This window comes from Thunnus albacares, chromosome 17 (assembly GCF_914725855.1).
Source record: "Thunnus albacares chromosome 17, fThuAlb1.1, whole genome shotgun sequence".
Classification (NCBI taxonomy): domain Eukaryota; kingdom Metazoa; phylum Chordata; class Actinopteri; order Scombriformes; family Scombridae; genus Thunnus; species Thunnus albacares.
In genome coordinates, this window is record NC_058122.1 from 21,502,625 (window position 1) to 21,523,837 (window position 21,213).

A 21,213-nucleotide genomic window follows, 5' to 3' on the forward strand; every position below is an offset into this window, starting at 1 on the left:
ATAAAGCAGGGTATGATTTGGGGCGTCGCTACGTTGTGACTGACAAGTCGTTACCACGGTGACAACGTTGGTTAGGCAACGTAACCATGGCGTAACCCGCGATTCACAGAGTATACGCGTGAAATAGCCGTCGCTATTTCAGTGTGTTTTCAGCTCAGGAATGTTACTTATTAAATACTGGTCGTCCGGTAAGTAAGCCTGTTTTTTGCTAAGGAAAATTAGCATTAGCATTAGCACAGTTAACTATAGAGCAGTCATTTTCAATATTTCTTTCAAAACTGTAGCTCTACATACAGAACTCATCACTCCAGGGATATAACCAGGTAGTATCCAAATAAATTGATAAGGTATATTAATAAATAACATTTACATAAACTGCAGTTGTATTCACATATTGAAACGTATTCTAGGTTGAAATGCTGGTTGATCTGAATGTGTTGATGATCGGTTACTGTCCTCTAGTGGTCACAGTGAGGAACTGCAACACTACTGGTGAGTACTTTTACTTGTGGTAGCTTAAGATTCTTGTTTTATCTCATTTTATTTATAGGTTGTATTTTTTTAACTTGCTCATTTCAATCAACAAATTTGTGAAAGTATAAAGAAAATTTCTCCCCTTACACATGTACAAAATTTTGTAAAGCAATCACTATGTCTCACATGACCAAGTTTGTTTCAGACTTAATGAACCAAATAGGTGATTAACTGTAGTTTAGTTAGTCACCTAGAATACTACCCTGAGAATACTATCCAGGCTATCAGCTAATAGAGCAGTGTCCAAATTCGTTTTGTCAGAGACAGTAAAATTCATATTCACTGGTTTTGATTTGTTAGATTTAAAGTTCCCCTCCAGATATATTTGAAGATGAATATAAAATACTCTACTTTGAATAATAATTTTGTCTATGTTTTCCACAAAAAAAGTTCAATTATCTTGTTAAAATTCTTAAAATGACATCTCCTCCTTCTCCCTCATTACAAATTCCAGAATCTATGAATATGTAAATATTGTTCATCTTTGAAAGTTTAACTGCTGGACACAAGATGTCTCCTACTTCACTGTAAAGTCTGTTCTCAGTGTTTGTGCACTGGAGGCTACAAGTTTCCACATCACACTTATGTAAATTGAATATTGGACCAGAACTGGTCTAATATTCACAGCAGTTAAACACACTCCCCAACATCTCTGTTTCTTCCATAAAGTATTATTTTTCTTTAAAAAATAGAGTGTACATGCAGAAAGTGACCATGATTTCAGAGACTGGGAAGTATAATAATTAATGAATAAATAATTAATGACATCGTGCTGGTGGGAACTGATGTGTTTTATGGTACTGGAACCCCCCCCCCGGTGGCCCTCACCTTTCCCAGTTAAAAGAAGAGTGAGTCATGTCACTGGAGGAGGTGGAGTTTGGGACTTGGAGATATGCTGTCTTGTGCTTGGGGACAGAATGGGGTGGAGCCCCAGCAGAAGGGGGAGCCGTGGGCAGGGGCTGGGTGTAGGAAGGGAAAAGTTGGACTGGGTGGTTTCACAGGGAGCAGAGGCATTTGAGTCAGGGCACACATGCCTCAGCTGTGAGAGGCCCTACTCCCCTTGGCTGGCTGGCATCCCAGAGCAGAGGCAGAGAGAGACAGAGGCAGAGAGGGCTGAGAGAGAGAGACCGAGGGCGAAGAGAAAGTTAAAGTGTTAAGTAGACTGGGAAGAGGCAAACAAGTGGCAGAGAAAGTTTTCTGCAAGAAAAGAAAAAGGATCAGAGACTGTGTTGTGTGCAGCGTTGCTCCTGTAGGTAGTTTGTCAGTGGTGTATTTTTATCTGCAGCGAGTGTGCAAGTGGTTTGTATTTGGAGTTGACAGCTATGGCGGATACAGGTGTCAAAGAGGAGCATGTAGCCCTGGTAGAAGTGCCTTATGATGATGATGAGGTCGCCCTGGTGGGTGCTGCCACCGAGCCAGCGGTAGATGATCATCACCATACTGAGAAGGTGGACATGCTACTGACCACTACCTCTGGAGACAAGAGTGAAGCTCAGATGAATGGGGTCATGGTTCTGTCTCTGCTGGACAAGATTATCGGGGTGGTAGACCAGATCCAGCAGACCCAGAATGGGCTTGAGGCCCGGCAGGAGGCGATGGAGAAGTCAGTGTCAACCATCCAAGGGGAGCTGGCTAAGTTGTCCAAGAATCACGTCGGCACAGCCAACACCGTCAACAAAATGCTGGAAAAGGTACGCAAGGTCAGCGTCAACGTCAAGACAGTGCGAAGCAACCTGGAGAAGCAGGCGGGCCAGATCAAGAAGCTGGAGAGCAACGAAAACGAGCTGCTCAAGAGACGCAACTTCAAAGTCCTCATCTACCAGGTAAAGTGGGAGGGAGGATACTGCAGTGTGTGTATGAGCTTGTTCTTTATTGTTTTTGACACATAGACTAAGTAACAGCAAATATTCCTTGCTTGAGAACGTGTTGATAAGCAAAAGATGAAAATGAATTTACACGTAGCTATTAACACTAAAATTACATTGACAGTACATGTTAGTCCCGAAAATGGGTGTGTTGCATTCCCCGCATCACAAAGGAAAGTTGAAAGGAGGTGTGAAATGCACCTGAAAAGTAATTGGTGCGTCAAAGCAACCTTTTGACATCATCTCACCAGAGAGAGTTAGAGTCACACTGTGGCATGAATTGACCCTTGTCAGTGAAACGGGGAGTAATAGTTTCTTAGACGAGAGGATGCTGGTCAAAGCTTCAGCTCGGTGGTTTCCATGACATAAATATCTGAGGCACTTTTTCCTAAAACCGAACTGAGTCTTCAATGTTTACAAAGAATCAGACACTTCGGTACTCTTAATAGAAGCTGTTGTACAGTTTATATTTACGCGCAGTGTGAGGTAAAATGAAGACCGGTAGTGACCTCTCCCACTCCACAGGGATTCATGATTACCCAATGAAACTATATAAAGAAGTTGGTGTAAATAAAAATATAAGGCCCATAAACACTGGCATGAGGGGCTACTTGAGACAGAAGCAACGCCCCACTTCTAAGCACTCAGAGGACAGATAGTTTGCAGGCTGCTGACGTGTGCGATTAAGATGTTTTTTTTATTGTAAAGATTTCTCAGAAGTGAGACACACTTCATAAATGGTGCACAAACCTGCACTTGAGTATTCAAAATTGTATAAAGTATTGGGGCAGGATCATTTGCACTTCTCCTCAGGCCAATGGAAGAGTGTACAACAACAAGGACTGTGAATATCTTGGAAATGAAAATAGGAAGAAAAAGAAAAAAAAGGACACAATCTGAGTTCATGTGTGAGAGTGTGACAGTGCAACTCTGACCAGTCTAACTACCATTGTGAATTTGAGACTCATCTCTTTTTTTAGCAGGACGTGCATGCTGTCATGTCTGGCTGGTAAACTTTCAGTCTACAGCGTGCACGGTAGCACTTCTGCTTTAGTTTACTTTGTGAGTAAAAAAGGTCTCAAGGCCTCTAGAACCAGGAATTCGTCATAAGAACATAAATCAAATGAAAGCTCAAGAAAATGTCAGCCACTTGATGCGCTGCATATCTTAACCTCTGCAAAGATTTTCTTTCAAAAACATTAGTAAGAGTGACTCTGAGGGGTGCAAGCCTTGCATGAGTAGAACGTACTCCAGGATCTGTATCGGTAAGCACAAACTTTTTCAGATCCCCCCTCCTGGGATGTCCACTGTGGGAGCAGGTTACACTATTGGCATCTTGCAGAAATCCAATCATAGACGCTAGGCCTTAGTAAATTACACTTGTAAAGCAGGTGTCTCCTGCTGTTTGGGACACTGCACAGTTTACTGTAAGCCTCCTTAATTACATGTCTGTGTGCATTTGTCAGTGTGGAAGATACTGTGCATAAAAGGGGTGAACAGTCTGCACCTCTCCTCAAGAGCTTGCACCGTTTTATAAAGCTTTTATAAAGTGATTTTATATGTTTTTTTGATTTTTTATTTTGAGTAACGAGTTATGCTTGCGTTTCAGCAGACACTATGAATCAGTCATTTCCTTTTGGTATTATCACATCCGTAATACCCTTATTACTGTCTAAACCTGTTCACCGTCACATTTTCAAAGCAGTCGTAGGCGTCGTAGCCTCCATGTTGCAGAAGCGGTTTTGGGCTCCCACGATCTATTTATTTCCAGAGAATGGCTGCACCGTGTCCAGTTTAATTAGAAAGGCTGATCAGATATTGGCAGCATTTCAAATCAACACTGGCTCTCAGTCAGATTTCATTGCTTTCAAGCCTCTGTGTGTTAATGTGTTAGAGTAGGATACGTTTAGAAGTAGGTTAAGGATGGGATAAAGGTTAGGGTTAGGTATGTAGAGGTTATGGTTAAGGTTACGGTAAATGTCCATGGAATTAATGAAAGCTAGCTCAGTGTCCTCACAAGTAATACCAACATGTGTGTGGGTGTATGTGTGGGTGTGTGGCCATTCCTCACCAATATTGGCTTTCACCTGCAGTGTCAATGTCAAGCAAGGCAAGCATTTGAGTAAGACAAGTGAAACATTTTCGTAGCATTACTTTTGCTGTGTAGGACCATGTACTCTGCTTTGTTAAGCTGATGTTGGCTTTAACTGTGAGTGCCGTATTTTCCTCGTATGTCACTCTGTCTCCGCGCCCTGAGAATAGCCGCATACTTCAAAGTTTCTAACCGGAAAGATTTTGACACTGATGCTTTATAATTAAACCTGCAAAGATGGTAGCACGCAGGATCCCCTGACAACAGCTGGGTGTGGCGACGAAGACATATTTATCAAATGCTCATTACATATCAGATATGCATCACAATATCTTTAACATCTTCAATTGTACCCTCTCAAATTAGATCTCAGTGAGTAATGTTAAAACAATGGCGTTGCTATGGTTTCCCATGAAACTGACATATGAAACAAACTCACTGTAGTCACACAAGAGCAAAGAAAACCCCTCATTAGAATCGCTATTCTGCAGCTAAATTTTAAAAGATTGTGCTTACATTTTGGGAGTTTAGAATGTGAAATTCATGCTCGGGACAAATTTCATCAATAGGTGGTCTCTTTCTGGACTTAACAGGCTGGGGTCTTACAATTAGAAAGCACTGACTGTCCTTGCAGCAGCTGAGGGTCTTCCTGCTGCACAAGGCTCAAGCAGCCTGTCACCAGAGCTCTGCGGTCCACAAATGGCGCTGCTTTTATGCCCCCGCTGCGTGTTTCTCCCTTGACTGTACTGCATGTGATATTAGACCACTAGTCTTTCTAGGAGAGGCAAACATATTGACCCCAAATGAGTCACTTCATTTCCTTATTTCCTGTCAGTCTCATATAACCAGACAATTTACTATTTAAGTTTGGCCTCGTAAGACAAATTTCCTGTTGCAGTGTTCGCCAATAGCAATAGCTGTCAGGAAATAAACACGGACCCTAGATGTTTCTTAACAACACAATTCTGATTAAATGTTTTATAGATAATATTGATAATATTTCTAACTGAATTGTCACAATGGTTGTAATAAAATGGTTGTTAACATTTCAAATGTACCTCTAGAGGCCTTTCTGTTTCTGAAGCAACTCCATATTCAAGCAATAAAGAAGTTGCAATTGTCTTAGCCACTAACGGTGTTAGCCACTGTTAGGCATGATTAAAAGTGAAGGAGAAACCTATTTGCTTCTTCCAGTTTCTCAGTTGCCTGACATTACGAGAAAAAAAGAGGTATTGTTTTTACTAGACAACCACACTAGTGGTGCTGCTCTGACGGCTGAGCCTCGTGCTCATCCTCAGGCAGACCATGCACATCTATGTCATTGTTTAGCACACATTAATTGTCTTGGCCTTCAATTACTATCTCGGACTGTTGCTGGCTAAAAATCTTTAGAGCACTCTGGCTCTAACTTGGCTCAGCCCTCCACATGTTCCATATGGTCTGCCCAGGTGACAGAGGAAGACTTGTATGGTAGGGGGGGGTCCTGCCATAAGAGAGTAGTTTTTATAGTAATCCCTGCACTTTTTTCACGGCTGTTAAAACAAAAGAGTTCAGATGAGGCAGGCTTTGTAGTGATCCTTTTAATGCAAATGCAGCATAATTTTATTTTATTTTCATGAATTTATACAAAGTTTGGTACAAGGCGAGGCCAAAGTTTATTTGCGTAGCATGACCCAGCCCTTAGTGCTCAATGTGGTAGTTCTGTTAGCATACCTAAAGTGAGCTAGCCATTTGGAGACAAGTAAGTTATCCCCTAGAAAACAATTATACTTGAAAATCAGAGCTCTGCTAGTAGTGGGATTGAACTATAGACTGTAAAAAAAATAATGGACATAGCTATCGTGACGTCACCCACTGGTTTGTGGACTCCTGTTTTGAAGCCTTGAGTTCAGCTTGTTATTTTTTTCCCACCCGCATTCTGCGAAGACCTGCCCCAACTTTGCTTCTGACTGGCTCTGACCTTGATATTCTTACCCTACACCTAACCATCTCCTCATGCCTGAACTTAACCAACAAAGGCAACAAGTACTAGCCGATCAGAGGCAGAGTAGAGTGAGTCTTGCGAGTGTGGGTGGGGGAAAAAAATAAGGCAAGTTTGGCATTTTGACCATCGCCATCTTGGTTTTTTAGAGCCAGAAGTGACCATATTTGGACAACAGGGTGGGGCTGACCCTAATGCTAACTGCTAGCTTGATTAGCACTGTGCATTTACAGTCTATGTTATTAACTGTGATGTTCATAATGCTAATGCTAATTTTGGCTAGTGAAAAACGGGCTTAAAACCAAATGTACTTACTGGAAAAACTGAACAGCTGACTCCTTAGAGGGTTTAGTGCAACCAAACGCTGAACAAAACTTTTTAGGTGACCAAAATGTTACAATTAACTTTCATGAACTGAAAATCCACTAAAATGGCAACAGCTACACCTATACTCCTATTCTAATCTGGGGTTACGTTACGTTACGTAACGTATGTTACCAACATTGTCGCCATGGTAGTGACTTGTCAATCACAAGGTAGCCACAACCTAAAGCATACCCTGCTTTTTTGTCTATTTTACTCTAAATGGGACCATAATTTACAAAATGAACATCATGCTGTATTGAAGAAGACTTGAAAGTAGCGATTGAGACCATAAACTCATTAGGAAAGTGTTTACTTTAACTAAGTGTTTTAGTTATTGGCGTGTGTGTTCCATAATGCACGTTATCTATTAAACTATGCGGATTAATCCACTTTATGCAACGTGATATTGTCTGTCCATCAAAGTGTGAGATACTACTGCAGTGTGTCTGGAATCGGGGTGTGTTTGGCTGCAGCTCAAGGATGGTGATAGCCATGTGGTCACCTCTATCAGGGAGATGTAAGCCTTCTCAGTTACAGACTGCTTCTTCTATGCCCACCTCACAGACCTTGCAGAGCTCAGATCACAGCCAACAAGCTTCGCCACCAGCCACAGCCCATTTTTCTTTAATAGCTTTTAATCCTGCCCAGACTATATAACTCAATTCCACTTACTCCAGACGCACTTACTTCAGCTGCAGTTTTTGGCCACTACAGCTTACTGAATCTTTGTTTCCAGGCATAAATCAGATCTCTGCTTCATTACACAGAGGATAGTTATGAAGCACTTAACCAACCCCTTACACGCAATAGCAAACAACTGAGGAGCCCCAAAAAACACTCGACCAGCAGCACCAAGTTAGTGTTGTGATTCATCCCGCCAGCATTTCTCTGCCACTCCTGCCAGGATGCCAACTGGGTGTCCTCCCTTCCTCTAAGTTTCTCTCCCCTATCACTCCCACTGTCTCCCATTCTACTCCCACTCAGACCTCTAATCCAGAACCAAGGGCACGGCTCATTCAGTATTTCCTACAGTACTTGTATGTACTGTAGTATGTTGTTCACTTCCAGTCTGTCCTCGCCGTCATTCTCCCTCCCACGGTGGTCCTCTTTTCCAGGCTGGTGGAAAGATATCTGGCAGGCTCCACATTTCACTGTTGCATGTCATCTACTATGTCGAGCCAGTCCTGAGTTCCAATGCTTGGAGGCGTGTGAGCCTCTGCATGTAAAATGTGGTCCAATAGTTACCTTTTTAAGAGTGCATTCATGTGTTGCTTGCAAGGAATAATGCATACAGCAGCAAATTGCATGATAAAAAAGAAACATTTCTGATATATAGCAGTAACTGTTACATAAAATGTTTTTGGATGTAAAGATAACCCATATTATTTTATGGCAACACTCATTTTTGAGGACTGCAGGTCAGAGAAAACACATTACAGTGTCAGTGTGAGACCTGCCCTGCTTCTCATCAAGAGAGTTTTGTAAAGGTTTTTAAATAAGGCTTTTATTTCCTCATTTTCCTCCCATTTCCTATGTTGTGGTAAGAAAAGTGATATCATGAAGCCAGATCTAGGGTTTCTTTTGGCATGTTTGACCAAATTTGGGAATTGTACTGCTCTGATCCTCTCTATCTCACACACACACACACACACACATTTTGTACGCCTCAAGAAACAAGTTAATACAACACAAAGCAAAAACAATCCCTTTTTCATTTCGTTTGTAATTATTTTATATTTCAGAAATAGCAAAACCATTGTCCTTGCTTTAGAAGCCCTTCCGTCTTTGATATCACTTGTTGAAAATGAGTGTGCTCTGAAAACAGGAGTGTACCAGCCTGTATCCTCTGTTATTGTTCACTTTGTTTTTCTGTTTCCTTTGCTTTTCTAAAGCGGAGATTAAATTTTCAAGCTGACATGGTCAAAAAATTGTGCATTCATGTTGAAAGGATCTGCCATTTAGAACAGTTAAAACTCAATAAGAACTAAGGGTTGGTGTATCATAGTTGGACAGGTGTCATTTTACACTTACAGTGAATTTGCTTCCTGCTCTGGAGATGCATTTGCTGATAGTGTTAATGTATCCTTTCCTGTGCACCTGTCATTAGGATATACAGTTTGTACAGTAGAAAGAGAATCCCTGCTATTCCAACACGTGGAAACACTGCACATGTCTGTATGTGACAATTATTATCGTCTGTTAGATGTATCTGTCTGATATGGTTGTTTGTGTCTTGGTTCTGTAATGTTTTACTGCAATATTTTAGACTACATGTGATTCAATTTAGCAATGCATTTTTGTGAGCTGTTTCTCCGGCTCTACGAGAGGACACTCTGAGTCACTCCTATTAAAATAACTACATTTTATGTGTCCTGATGCCTGATCTCGGGACCCAGTTGCCTTCCCGTCTTACCAAACATCCCTATCCCACAGCAGCAGACAGATTTACCATCTGAGACTGATCAGGTAACCCCTCGATTTCAACAGTTGTAGTTGTCATCTAGCTTATTGGCCGGCTAACAGAAATGTGTCCTCATACCAAATCACAACTCAGTGGAAGCTGCTCTTACCCTTCGTGCTGTTTATTCCAAGATTTGTAGGCACACCCTTCATCTACGAGGCCAAAATAAAAAGTTAGCCAAATGATCTGAGTTGGTATATTAAAGGAGACTGCTACGTTGCTTTTGATTATAAATACACCAGCAGCGATGCAATGGAATAGTGTAGGGTCCTGTTTCATTGAGTGGGTCTGAATTTAGCAATCAGTAGCACCAATTGATTGATTAATTGCATACATTTGTTTGTGTGGGTTTATTTTCAGATGAAAGTGCGTGAGTATAAGGCTATGTAGCCTTAGTTTTGGGGCACATAATGTACTACTACTATACTTTATATATATATAAAGTAACAAAAACACCAATACTGGCGGTGGATATCTCAAAATATCTGCAAATAGTTATACAAAAAGTGTCTCTTAAAGTAGCTTCCATACATTTACTATTAATATAAGTGACTGTTATTGCTGTAACTTAAGACATTGCATCTGAAAGTAAAACCTGGTCTGTGCAAACATTCAGTCTGAAGTGCAACAGTCGGGTTACCCCCGGTGGTATATTTCCCACTGCTGCTGTGGCGGCTCACTGTTCTTGTTACAAGTATGTGATTTATAGTCTTTCACTGAAACTGTGCCAGGACACGCCGTGGGTTTTGGGTACCCTTGGGATTAGATTTTGCATGCACATGGATGTTTAGAATGATTATCTATAAATAATGATACTTAAATTATGTTATCAGGCGTAAAAGTTGATGGTGAAATATTTGACCTATTTTAAAATGTTATCCATATTTTATCCTTAAATTAGCCCATTTTTTCATATTTTCTAGTTTTTTACGGCTTACAAATGTATAATATTATGTTTTAAGGTATGATACATATGTCTCAGATCAACAGACAAAGACAGAATATTACAGTCAGTTTTTCCATCTATAGTATGCCAGTTGCATTATTCATACAAGCGACAGCTCAATTCAGAACAATGTGTGGGTGACTGGTTTGATGCCTTCCTAACAGTTTCCCCAGGTGTTATTTGTCAGGAGTTATTTGCCATTTAACATTATATTGGTCTAATGTAAGCCAGTAGTTATAGTTTCCTAAAGTTTAGCCCGACACCGTATTCAAGTTGGCAGGTTATTCATGCCTTCGCTTGATCCACCAACGTCACATTATCCTGAAACATGGTGAATATATGAATGATTACAGCACACTCTTTCACTTAAAAAAAAACAAACTATTTTAAATCTTTTTAATCCTTGTAATATTAATCATACTGCTTCATACTTAATGCAGCAGAACGTATGAATTCGTGTTTGCTCCTAAACTTGTTCCAGCACTTGGAAAATCTGAACTGAGTTGTTAAATTTGGGTGAAACGCTACTTACTGTTCCAAGTTAGTGTCAATATGGATGGCAGCGATAGAGGGAAAAGGGATCTTGTTATGTAACATATTCCAGTACTGTTGCTGCCAATTGACACAGAGATGTAAATGGAAAAGTAAATTTTCTATCTTTGCATGGGACTAACCCTGGGATTCCAGTGGTTTCAGAGTCATGGATGTGGGAGGCTAAGCTGTGGAAAAGGGTATCCCCATTCAGGCTCCAGTGTATGAAATCACAAATCACTATGACAGGAAAACCAAGGAACTCCCTTCCTGTGGTGTGTGCACTGTAACATGACATCGCCTTGTTGGCTATGCGGTATACAAAGGGCTCTCTTTAGATGAATCTGTCTATAGACAGAGCAGGATTGGTCGTTTACATTTCCATTACTCGCAGGACACTTAAACATAGTGCCATCAGAGTACTTAAGGGGATAAGGGGGGCTTCATGAAACAGAATTTGCACTGTGCCCTTAGTCACAAGAGTCACTGCAAAATGCCTGAGGTAGTAGGCGGCTGGATTCGTCCTCTGTAAATTGTTTGAGCTTTATTTAGGAGTGTGTGGGAGGCATCAATATTAATGACCAGAGTACATTAGCGTCCTTATTTTAGCCTCGGAGCACTTTTTAGGGATCAAAGCATCACGATTCAGACCTACGGCTAACATGTGAACCTTCACCTCCGTTTCATGTCAATCTCTCGTTTGGCCTTCTCCTATGCTGCTGGAGGGGCACATGGGTCAGTGATATCACTCATTGTGAAAGCTAAGTGCACAGCTGCAAGAACTGGATGGGATCAGACAGCTGGTCCTGTGACTCACCGTAGAGGCCTTTCATCACACTGCCTGAAAAGGAATGGTGTGGGTATGTCTGTCTGTGGGAGTGTTTATCTACAAGCAAGCGGGTTGCTAAATGTCTGCATGTTCGTATGTGTATCATGATTGTGAGCGTTCGTGTGCATGGATTTGTCATCTAAATAAAAGTCAGCCTTTGTACACGTCCTAACCTTTCAGGTGTTAATAAACGTATAATAAGTTATATTTCATATCATATACAAAACAGGAAAGTCATTTTATCAAAAAAAAACAACCCTACCAATGTATGCAATCAAAGCGCACACACACACACACACACACACATATAGAGTATACATATATATAGAGAGAGAGAACAGTATACAGTAAAACAGCCACCTTACTACAATTAATAGTGGGTGTTGCCATGGAAAGACAGAGCAGATATCACGGTCATTTTTGAACATGCATAAAACTCAGAAAACTCTTTTTTTAACAGGCAATCTCGCCTGTAAAAAATTTTCACATATCCGCCTTGATAAAGTCACATGCTGACACAGCTATTGTATTATTTCATTGACGCTGCTAATTTAAATATTTAAATAACTAAGCAAGAATAGATGGAGCGGTGATGTCCCTTGCGTCATCAGATAGAGAGACAAAAAGGGGGGATGGAGAAAGGTGGATGCCAGTGGCTTTAGTCAGTAAGCTGCCGTGGTCTCTGTATATGGCTGATTGAGAACACTGTTTGCTCTGTTGTCCATGGTAACAGTTGGTGGTTAAATTTTTCCCCGAGCCCTCGTATGAGTCAGACAGAGAACATTCTGCGTCTCATGAAATTTAGACCACGAAAAACATTTGCTGTCGTTATATGAATGAGTTTTGAGGGATTATATAAGTTTCACAATAGCTTGAGAAAATTCTGGTTAATTATTTAAATATACCCAGTTCCCCCAAAGCAGGAGACGCTGCTGATCTCCCATAGAGATGATGATGATGATGATGATGATGATGATGATGATGATGGTGATATCCTGCTTCCTGCATCTTTGCCTGTTCTACATTTCCCTCTCTCTCTCGCTTCCCTCTCACAGTATGTTTTAGTCTTAGTTGTTTACCAAAATCTTTCCCCTCAGTCTGCGGGGACTTTTTAATTGCATCTCCTATGTTGTTCCTTCTCAGGCAGCTTAGACAGTTGTTGGCTTGTCTGAGCAAATTAGTTACACACACACACATGCACATGCGCACGCGCACAGTTCCCACTCAAACTTGCCAACTTTTCCATGAGGTATGATTCACACCACTCCTGGAGGGAAGAAACATTAGTAACAGACCCCCTTCTCATTGAGGAGAGCACACATATACTCAGTCACCATTCCCCAGGCACCTGTCAGTTAATACACACACACACACACACATACACACAAACAAACAGATTACAGACTTTTCCATTGCCGGAGAGTGGGAGGAGAAAGGAAGGTAACACGGGGACACTAATGGACTTTCCATCTTTTTCCTCAAACTCCAAGTCTCTTTGTTTGCAATCAGTCAGTGAAACCCAAACAGGGTTCGCTGATATTATCACAATTACCTCAGATGCAGAGGGGAATTGACTCAACTTTTCAGAATGCAAACAAAGAAAGGTTCCAACATGCAGTGTCGGTATTATTGGATATTGGTTCCCACAGGCCTTAAAGCTAAGATTAGATATCACCGAAACATTTCAAAAATGTGACAAAAATATAACCAAAAATCACAAGTAAATAATAATGCAATGATAAAACAGCAGCTTTAACATGTAAAAAAAGTTAGTTAAAAGTTAAAATTAATTAAAAAATCCTTCAGTGAGTATGGAAATTCTTTGCAACGTGTGTGTTTTGTTTTCCGTTAAATTTAAGGTATATGTCAGAGGACTTTTGTGCAGTGATGAGGCACAATATGGAACTGACGTGTTGTAATTTCCCTGTTTTGTATGACCTCAGCTGTTCCCAGAATGCTGCGTACTGTGTGTTTCCACTTTTGAAGTTTCCCGTTCAGGCATCAGAGCTGCTAGTACCTCTTATGAAAGGTGTTCACAGTTCGGCTTCATGGAAAGAACTGCGGGTCAGTGTTCCCGTGCAAGAGGGCGGGCGTACATGAATACGGTTGCATAATCATGCATTTGTATGTGTGTGTGTTTCTATGGAAATGTCGTTTCCATATTGTCACCAGGAACACAAGAGATACACTCTTAACTGGATAGAACTGGTCTGGATAGAAACGCCATTTTAGGAATCTATACTTTGCTTCCCGTTTTTTTCCCACCAGCCAAATTTACCTCACAGTCTTCATTTAGATCTGGTCAGAATTTCCTGTCTTTTCCTGTCTTGTGTTTATAATATTACATCATTCTGACAGAATCAATGGAAAAAATGCTGCTGCAAAACTATGCGCTCATGGATTCAAAATATCTCTAACGTTACCATATTACAGCTCGGCCTCACTTTGCTCGTCATGTTATGTCTGCAAAGCAGGTGCAGAATTTATTTTAGTTTAATTGTAACACACTCACAACAACTGAGAACCTAATGTTGGTATATTGTTGTAGAGATGTCAGCTGTTTATCCAGCTAAACTTCATCACCCACAGGAGGCGACATGAGGAGTTGGTTGCTATGGTGACAGAGCACTGTGTTTATCTGTTGCTGTGTGGGAGGGGAGGGTGTTGTGTGGCAAGGGTGTCGGTAGGACTGAACGCCGCAGTGGCCGGTAGCCAAAGAACGGTAGATGGAATCCGGAGAGAGGGAAAGGCCAGCCCAAAATAAACCCATACAGAGCAGGATGGCCTGGCCCACTCCATACACAGCACCAGATAAGGAGGCAATGTCCATTTTATGATAGGATCGAATGGCAATATTTGGACTGCCCTGGGAGATGTGCAGTTCATGTGATCTGACAGGTGTCTGTCTTTCAGATATCTGACTTTAGAAGTCAGATATCAGGATTAAAATCAATTTTTTCTATACATACTGCAAGTTTCAAATGACTTACCCATCTTATTTGCCTTGAAAAAAGGTATAGACATGTCTTGATCCTTTTTCAAGAAACCCTCATAACAGATGAAACTGTATCAGGAACAAATTTGACCAAACTTTTTGAAGACAACTACATTTTTTTTTATATATGCTTATACCATTTCTTCCCTCAAACGCAGGCACAGGTACAGTTTTCATTAAAATGCATGGGGACTAGAGTCAAGCCTTGTGTCACATAAGATGAGACTCGTGGAGGTGTTGCAAAATCAACCAGCGAGAACAGAAGCAGAAATGATCTAATCTGTAGTGACCACTGCGCTGCAAAGAGTAAATACGATTCAAATGAGATCGGATGACGAAGATGCTGGCTGTGTGTCAGGAGCAATGCGTAAATGTAATCTGTTGACATGGTGATGATGGTTAATTTGACAAGTTATTGTTGCCTTAACTGTTTGTTTTGTACACTATTATACAATGAATAGCTTATGGTGGAAAAATAAACAGACATTTTCCTTCAGCTAGCAGTGCTGCACTGTACTGTGTCTATTTTCACTGAGGCCGTGCTCTGCAGGAAAATCAGTCTGCATGTGGCAAACAGGCTGACTCCACTCTCTCCACTGGGGCAATTTTGGACAAAAATGAATAGGATACATATTTAACTTTTCTATAAATTCAGCACAAACATTTGTTTGGCTTCAAATTTCAGTTTGAAGCCAAAAATCAGATTATGATCCTTTTACTCCTTCCTCCTAATATATACAATTATCTGCACTGTGTTTCCATTCTCAACAACAACAACATGGTACCACTAAAACACAGACATAAATCAAATAATGCTTTCATTGTTTCATTGTTTCTTTTTTTTTTTTTTTTTTTTTAAATATTTGAGGTAATTTGTGTTAAAGATCTGCCAGTCCCTAAAGATTTTAGATTACACAAAAGTCTAAATGCTGTTGTATTTTAGAGGTATTTCCACCCTGATAAGAATGAATTTGGATAAATAAATTAAATACTTAAAAAATACCAGTATAAGTTTTTGCCTTCAAAAATCCCACATTGGTCAAACTCTAGTTCATATTATGTGGCAGGCTTCTGCAGTGGGAAGGTCATGGTGACTTAGTCTTACATTTCTATTAAAAGATTATTATTTTTCCAATGTAACAACAACAAGAAAGCCAGTGAGGATGGTGATGGTGCAAGGAGTGAATCAAAAGAGAAGCAATGAGGTGTGGCACAGAGGTGCAGCATGATGGGACTACTAATCCCTCTAGGGGGTCACAGACATGCTGTTCGGAGGGGGGGATAACATTCCTAGCACAGTACTGAGTCTCCCTATGTGGATATCTGGTACCATACCAACAGTGTCAAGCAACATGGAATCAAGCCGTAGTGCTGATTGATTGGCAGCTGTCAGCATTACAGAAGAAAAAAAGAATAAAGATAATTACAGATAATTAGACAGATAATTTACAGAGTAAATAAGCTGCTTTTCTTCATGGAAACCATTTAGTTACTATGTGTGCACTGTGAAATTGAAGGCTTTTTTCATGTTCTAGAGTAAAACACCAGGAACGGGTATGAGTCTGTACTTGTGGGTTTACACATGTGAATATGTTTTGAACAGGTGCAAATGTTCTGTGCTTCTGTTACATTGAAGTTAAATTGAAACTGTACTAACCACCAAGTATTTCCCGTGAAGTGAAAGCAGAATTATTAATTATAGATCTTTTAAACATTTTCCCAAGCATTTAACTGTAAAGTCCTCTGAAAGTCTCCTTTGTCTACTCTTAGAGTTGAAAGGCCCTTAAGTCACAACAACGAAAGTGTGTGAATTCACATTTTTAGAGAAATGATTGCAAAATGGCAGGAAATGCACCTGTGGTTAGATGTAACAGCGTGTTGGCTTTAGTTTCAGTATGACTGTCTAAACGCAGATACTATAGGCTTTCTTTGAAGACTCATAGTTGTATTAATGTTTAGGAAATGTATTCTATGCATGCAAACATATCAGCCTCAGTTCATATATTTTTATAAAATAACTGTGTGTGGACTTGTTGGCATGTGATTGTTCTCAAATGATTGACACCACTAGATGGCACTCCACACCAGCTACAAGCAGTCAGCTGTAGCGTGCACTGAATCTGTAAAGTATCATGCATATATTTTCAGTTTTATTTCTCAAGACTATGCTAAACAAATTGCCATAATTTACATTAATCATACAATACAATAAGTGTATCACATTTCTGTTAATATTGTAATATTGTAGTAAATGTCAAATTGAAAATGTTGTTCAATTCCTATATTGTGATCCATTAATATCATGCTGCTGAGGCTAACTAGTCTCTTGTTTTTCCTCCTCTTCCTTATTTTGCTCCTCAGGACCAAGTGAAGGCCCCAAAGGCATCCAAACAGAAGACAGCACAGACGGTAGCTGAAGGTGGATCCGTGGAAGGCCTTGAGCAGATAGTTGAGGGAGATGAGGGACATCCTGTCAATCTCAATTCAGATGAGGAGGTGGAGATCGAGGAGATTATTGAAGAGTCTCGTACCAAGCGCTTCCAACGCACCACCAAGCAGCAAGTGGACAACATAAAGAAAGCCTTCTCCAAAGAGAAAATGGAGAAGACCAAACTGAAGACCAAGGAGAACTTGGAGAAGACCAAGCAGAGAACCCGTGAGAACCTGGAGAAGACAAGACAGAGAACCCGTGACAACTTGGAGAAAACTAAGCACAACCTGGAGAAGAAGATTGGCAAGCTCGGGACCCGCATGACCCCCAACATGGAACGCAGGGCGAAGATGAAGAGCTCCAAAGACAAGGTGAAGAAGTCCCTTACCCCTGACCACACGGTGTATGCTCGCTCGAAGACCACTGTGTACCGCGTACCCCCCTTCACCTTCCATGTTAAGAAGATCCGAGAAGGGGAGGAGGAGGAGGTGATCCATACCACAGAGATGGAGGAAGTGTCAGAGGCTGAGGGCCAGCCAGGGGGAGAGGAGAACGGGCTGGGTGTGCATGTGGAGCTGGAGGAAGCGGAGCTGGTGCGTGTAGACAGCCCAGAGATGGAGGCTCTGTTGGAGGTGACTGAGGACTCTCAGCTGGTCACGGTGGACGCAGACCACCTAAAGAAGGCCCAAAGCGAATAGAGTGTCCCAGCTCTGCAGGGCTGTGAAAGAAGAGAAGAGAAGAATGAAGAGGGAAACGGAGTGTTGATGAATGAGTTTAATCACAAGGACACAATATTAGTCGTGGGGACTTTCTAGACGTGATCACAATTTGTTTTCAGTTCTCTTTTTATTGTATCCAAAAGGGATGCCTTTCATATTTGATCCTCTTTAGCATACAAATAACAAAAACAAAACAAAAACAAAGCTCGCTTTTGAAACGCGCTGCAGCCTGCTTCTTTACTCATGGCTGGCTAGACATGCAGGTCTAGGATATTTGCTGTTTGTTATTGGTTTGATAAATTGAGTGGCTATAAGAACAAAAAAAAAGGTATAAATAGTCTTTGCTATTGAGATGTAATGTATAAAATAATATCTGCCATGTATGATATGCACATTAATAAGTATGGTAAAAGGAAGTTGTTGGCAAGATTTATGTTGTAATGGATGGTTTCAGTGTTGTAATGTGCACATGTGAAACTAAAAGAAATGAAGACGTAATGACGTTTAGGCCTTCCGAAGAAATGATGAGGAACAGAGGACATTGGCCAGACGTTTCCATGACTCGATGTTTACAAAAACATTACCCCTGTTGGCACAAAGAATTAGGACATAAAGCTTATTTACTACCAATTACTCAGCACTTCTGCCAAATGTTACGATGTAATGTCTCTCACATGTCAAAGACTGAAATGTAAATGACTGAAAATAGCTGTTAATGTCTGTTAAATTATAAATTATATTAAGAAATGAAAGGAGTATTAAAATATTGTCAAATTCAATGGTATTTAAACACTTAAAGATTACACCACAGTAATCGACTAAAGTTACTGTTGTCAACTTGTGCCAATCATTTAAAATAATGATTTTTGAAGAATAGGAAGAAAGTCAATATCCTGTATGTACATTTTTTTTTATAGTACAGTGCTTTGATAAAAAGATAGTGACAAAAGTAAATATCTTTCTATTCTGGGTCCTTAATTGGTCAAAATTTCAGCCATAATGTAATGAAAAACTCATATCTAACAACAATGAAATTTTTTATGTACAGTAACTTTTGCTGCGGTGTATCTTTACAATGCATGCTTGTTAGCATGCTCACAGTTTGATCATCATTTACTGTAATGTTTTGATGTATATTCACCTTTTCATATCTTTTTGCATCTGGGCACATTGTACTCGCCAAGTTCCACATATCGCAACGCTGCACAGAGGAGAAGAAAAATGACTGTGTCACCATGGTCACAGCTCATCACAGTACATTTGCACATCCCTATTAAATTTTCCCCAAGGTAATTGCAGGCAGAAAAATGATGGTCTGAAGAGCAAGATGACAGTTTAATGACTGACTGTGTAACATGTGGAGATGCAAATGTCATCCTAAATGCAGCTGGAGAAAGACAGCAGACTGCCAGGTACAATGAATGGTGTGGCACTTTACTAAATGTCAGAACACCAGAACAGCATGATCCAGTCCACAAACGTTTTTACAGAGACCGGGTGCAATCTTGTGTACTTCCTCTGAATTATAGGAGGAATGTCCACACTGATGATAAAAAGCTGCCTCACCATGATTTCATAAAATGTTTTTATCATTGGAAGTTAGAGAAGACGATCATAGAGGATTAGAGGATGATTGGATAGCAATCAGTCTGAGTCTAACTGACAAAGGCAATGTTCAATCAATTTTCGTACATGTAAGGGAAGCACACAGGGCTCAGGACAGGAAGAAGGTGAGCATACGGCGTCCATTTTCCTCCCTAGAGACTGTGTGTGACCTTGATGTGGTTTAGGCATGCAGAAGCCCAGTGTGTAGCATGGAAAACCATTAAGATAATCAATGGGCTGGGGAATGCAATTAAGGAGAGTGCTCCCTCTGAGCACAGAGCAGGGTAGAGAACAGTGGGGATTGAGAAAAAAAGTGTGTGTATGTGTGTGTGTGTTTGTGAGGTCTACAGTGTGTGCATATCATATACCCACACTGATATTTTGGTGAAACTGCAAGTTAATATTAAGAAATCCACTGCAGACTTGTGTCATCACATAGACATATAATTATAACAGAAATGTTGTTGTTTTTTTTTTATTGAATTTTAGACAAAAAATATCTACATTGTCTTGCACACCAAACATTGAAACACTTGTAAGATATTGGTCCCTGTGTGTGTGTGTGTGTATGTGTGTGTGTGTGTTTTTGCCATCATGTACATTTTGCCCTGTTTTAAGCTACTGGTTTATAAAAAACTGACCCAGCCTGCTATAAGCATAAGGTAGTTCATGCAAAGTTTATGTAGAGACATTCTTATCAAAAGAATAAATAAAAAAGAAAGATTAGTCACACTTCTGCAACACAAGATGTGACACATAATTGCTCTTGGTGTTTATGATTCATACTCAAATAATGAAACTTGTATTTTCTGTTGTGTTTAAAAGGCATATTTTGCCTAACCACTTCAATATAAATAAAAGCTTGCTGATTAATATATATACTGCCTATTATTTTAATTTTGTTTAATTTTATGAACCTTTTATATACTTGGTTGTGTGCCAGCTGTGAGACGTAGCTTAGGTAGATCAGGCACTGAATTACAGTGGTGGAATGTAAGTAAGTACATTTACTGTATAGCATAGTACATAATATAGTAAAGTATCATTTTTAAGTGTAGTTTAAGTATTTCAATTTTATGCTACTTTGTAGCACCACTCCTCTACAGGGTAATAGTGTACCTTTTTTCTTCGCTACATTTATTTCACAGCAATAGTTTCTTTTCAGATCCATATTTTATACACAAAATATTTCATGAAATATCTACCTGGACATGTACATGTCAATGAATCAGTATTAACATTTCAATAATAATAATAATATGGCTATCTATCTATCTATCTATCTATCTATCTATCTATTTATCTATCTATCTATCTATCTATATAACACTCTAAATGGAACCATTTTGCACATTGAGTACTTTTACTTTTGATTCTTTTAAGTAAGTACATTTAACTACCAATACCTGTTAATATTAGTATTACTACCTTCACTTAGCATTTTGAATGCAGCACTTTTACTTGTAATAAAGTGTATTCCATTAAGCTAAGGTAAAAACATTCATCCACCACTATTGAATTATGATCAGGAGAGAGTTCAATAATGAACAGCCCTGGTGTTATTAAACTCTTGATGACGTCAGCACTGCCAGTAACTCAGATGACTTCCAGGCTGGCTGTTCCGTCGAAGTGCACCCCCGCCCTCCGCAGCTAACGGGCTCACGGGCCTTCTCTGCGGACTTTCCGCGGGGAGGGTTTACAGCGAGGAACAGCGCGGTTGCGACAGCAGTAAACACGACGTTCTCAACCAACCTCGCTGTGAAGTCCCGCCTTCTCTGCTAATATGCTGCTTTATGATTGGCTGTAGTATGAATACCGACTAGTATTGGCTGTTAGAGGTGTCAGTAAAGTAGCTCAT

At 40.2% G+C, this 21,213-nt stretch overlaps 1 protein-coding gene across 1 annotated transcript; it reads left to right on the forward strand.

The window, feature by feature from the left end:
- The first annotated feature begins 1,476 nt into the window (after positions 1-1,476).
- On the forward strand, positions 1,477-20,232 carry cavin1a (caveolae associated protein 1a). The gene is made up of 2 exons (XM_044330854.1): positions 1,477-2,357; positions 16,962-20,232. Exons 1-2 carry the CDS (start codon positions 1,857-1,859, stop codon positions 17,727-17,729), a joined length of 1,269 nt encoding a protein of 422 aa, XP_044186789.1. The 5' UTR covers positions 1,477-1,856; the 3' UTR covers positions 17,730-20,232.
- The last annotated feature ends 981 nt before the right edge of the window (positions 20,233-21,213 follow it).